The 1,793-nt window shown below is 69.4% G+C and overlaps 1 protein-coding gene across 1 annotated transcript; it reads right to left on the bottom strand.

Annotated features, from left to right (window-relative positions):
- Positions 1-9: 9 nt before the first annotated feature.
- On the bottom strand, positions 10-996 carry AURANDRAFT_69033 (hypothetical protein; the record flags this gene model as incomplete). Its single annotated transcript, XM_009044779.1, has 1 exon — positions 10-996. A coding segment is annotated over one exon (987 nt), but the record flags the coding sequence as incomplete, so codon positions are not given.
- Positions 997-1,793: the final 797 nt, after the last annotated feature.

Genomic DNA, 1,793 nt, shown 5'->3' with positions numbered 1-1,793 from the left:
GTGGCGCACGTCGATGGTCGCGAGCTTGCGGTGCTGCGCGTCCGTGAGGGGCACGCCGAAGCTGAGGTGGTGCACCGTGTGGCTCAGGTTCGTCCGCAGCGTGTTGAGGCTGTGGTGCCTGCTGTGGGCCATGACGTGGAAATTGCCCGGCACGCGGTTCACGAGGAGGAAGCCCGACACGAGGCAGCCCGGGTGGTCCGTGTTCCAGTTCGCCGCGTGCGCGACGCGCGCCTCCGGGTACTGGCGGTAGATGTTCTCCGACTCGAGCTTGCGCGTCACGAAGTCCGTCAGCGCGGCGACCGTGCGGTCGAAGCGGTACTCGCCCTCGTTGACCTGCTCGCCGTGGTGGTAGAAGCGGAGCGTCGGGAACGTCTGGACCTTCATGTCGTGGCAGAACGCCTCGTTGTCGACGCAGTCCACGGCGGCGACGGCCACGCCGAGGTCGCGCTTCTCGAGCTCCTCGGCGAGCGCCTCCCACGTCGACCGGAGCGACTGGCAGTAGAGGCACCACGGCGCGTAGAAGTCGACGAAGACGTACTCGTGGTGCTCGTGGAGCCCCTCCCACTCGTCGGCGTTCACGTGCCAGACGTGGACGCCGTTCGCGTGCATCTCCTCGATGGGCGGGTGGTGCACGTCGTGGTCGATGTCGAACGCGCGGCGGTTCCGCCCCTGGTACATGCGCTTCACGCCGTCCTCGTCGAGCTGCCACTTCTCGATGTTCTGGGTCACGTTCGCCTGGTTCCGCCCGATCTTGTCCCAGAGGTCCACGGACGCGTAGTCGCAGTGCAGGTGCGGGAACGACAGGTTGAAGTTCACGCGGAGCTGCGACCCGGCGAACGTGTCGACGTCGATCTTCGTGCGCACCTCCGTGCGCAGGAAGGCGCCGATCTCCGTGACGAGCGTGAGGGCGACGACGCCGCAGGCGCAGAGCGACAGGAGCCCGCCCGTCCGCGACGCCTCCTTGAGCTCGTCGGGCACCTTGCGGTAAAAGTCCATGGCGCCGCGGCGCGCAACGGCCGAGCCGTCGGGCCGCGACGCGACGCAGCCTCTGCGTGTCGCGCACGGAGGCGTCGATGGATGGATGCGAAAGGCACCTTGAGAGCACATTGAGCTCTTGTTGCCGCCCAGTATGGCCGTGCTCAGCGTTTGATCTAGGCGTCTGGGCAGCCTCCAAGCGCCAGGCGCTAGCCCTGGACTGGCAGCTCACCGACGCTTTTCCCGCCCAGTGCAGGATGGCTCGTCCGAAGGCAGCCTCCGAGCCCACCGACCACTGAGCGGCAGCACCCAAACCCTCGCTGGACCGCGCCCGCCGTGCCGATGAGGAAGAAGCGCCTCTAGGCCACGCGCAGCTTCGCCGTGTAGCGCCCGCACGCCACGAGCACGCACATTGAGGGGGGTCGGTGGCGCCCTCGGCGCCCTCGGCGCCCTCGGGACGAGGGCGCCGCCCCCTCGTCCGACGCCCTCGGCTGAGGGATTTTCCCCTCGTCCGAGGGAGCCGAGCGTCCGAGGGTCCGAAATGGCCGAGGGCGCCGAGGGCGCCGACGGCCGCTGATTGGCCAGGCACGCCCGGCGCGCTCGAACCGTGACTGCAAATCTCTGGCCATCCGTCGTTGGAAGGTTATGAGGGGGCGCGGCAGCCCAAAGGCGCAGCCCTTGGGCGTCCCTGGGCGCGCCGTGGGTGCCGGCATTGACGCCCACGGTCGCGACGGTCCCCGAGACGGGGCGCAGCCAAGAGCGGCGGCCGTGCGGCGCTTTCCCCTCGCGGCGCCGTGGGCTGCCTACACGTCGGCGCG

The sequence above is a fragment of the Aureococcus anophagefferens genome, assembly GCF_000186865.1.
Source record: "Aureococcus anophagefferens unplaced genomic scaffold AURANscaffold_801, whole genome shotgun sequence".
Lineage (NCBI taxonomy): Eukaryota > Pelagophyceae > Pelagomonadales > Pelagomonadaceae > Aureococcus > Aureococcus anophagefferens.
The sequence above is the reverse complement of the archived record's forward strand: the minus strand, read 5'-3'. Positions and strand labels throughout refer to the sequence as shown.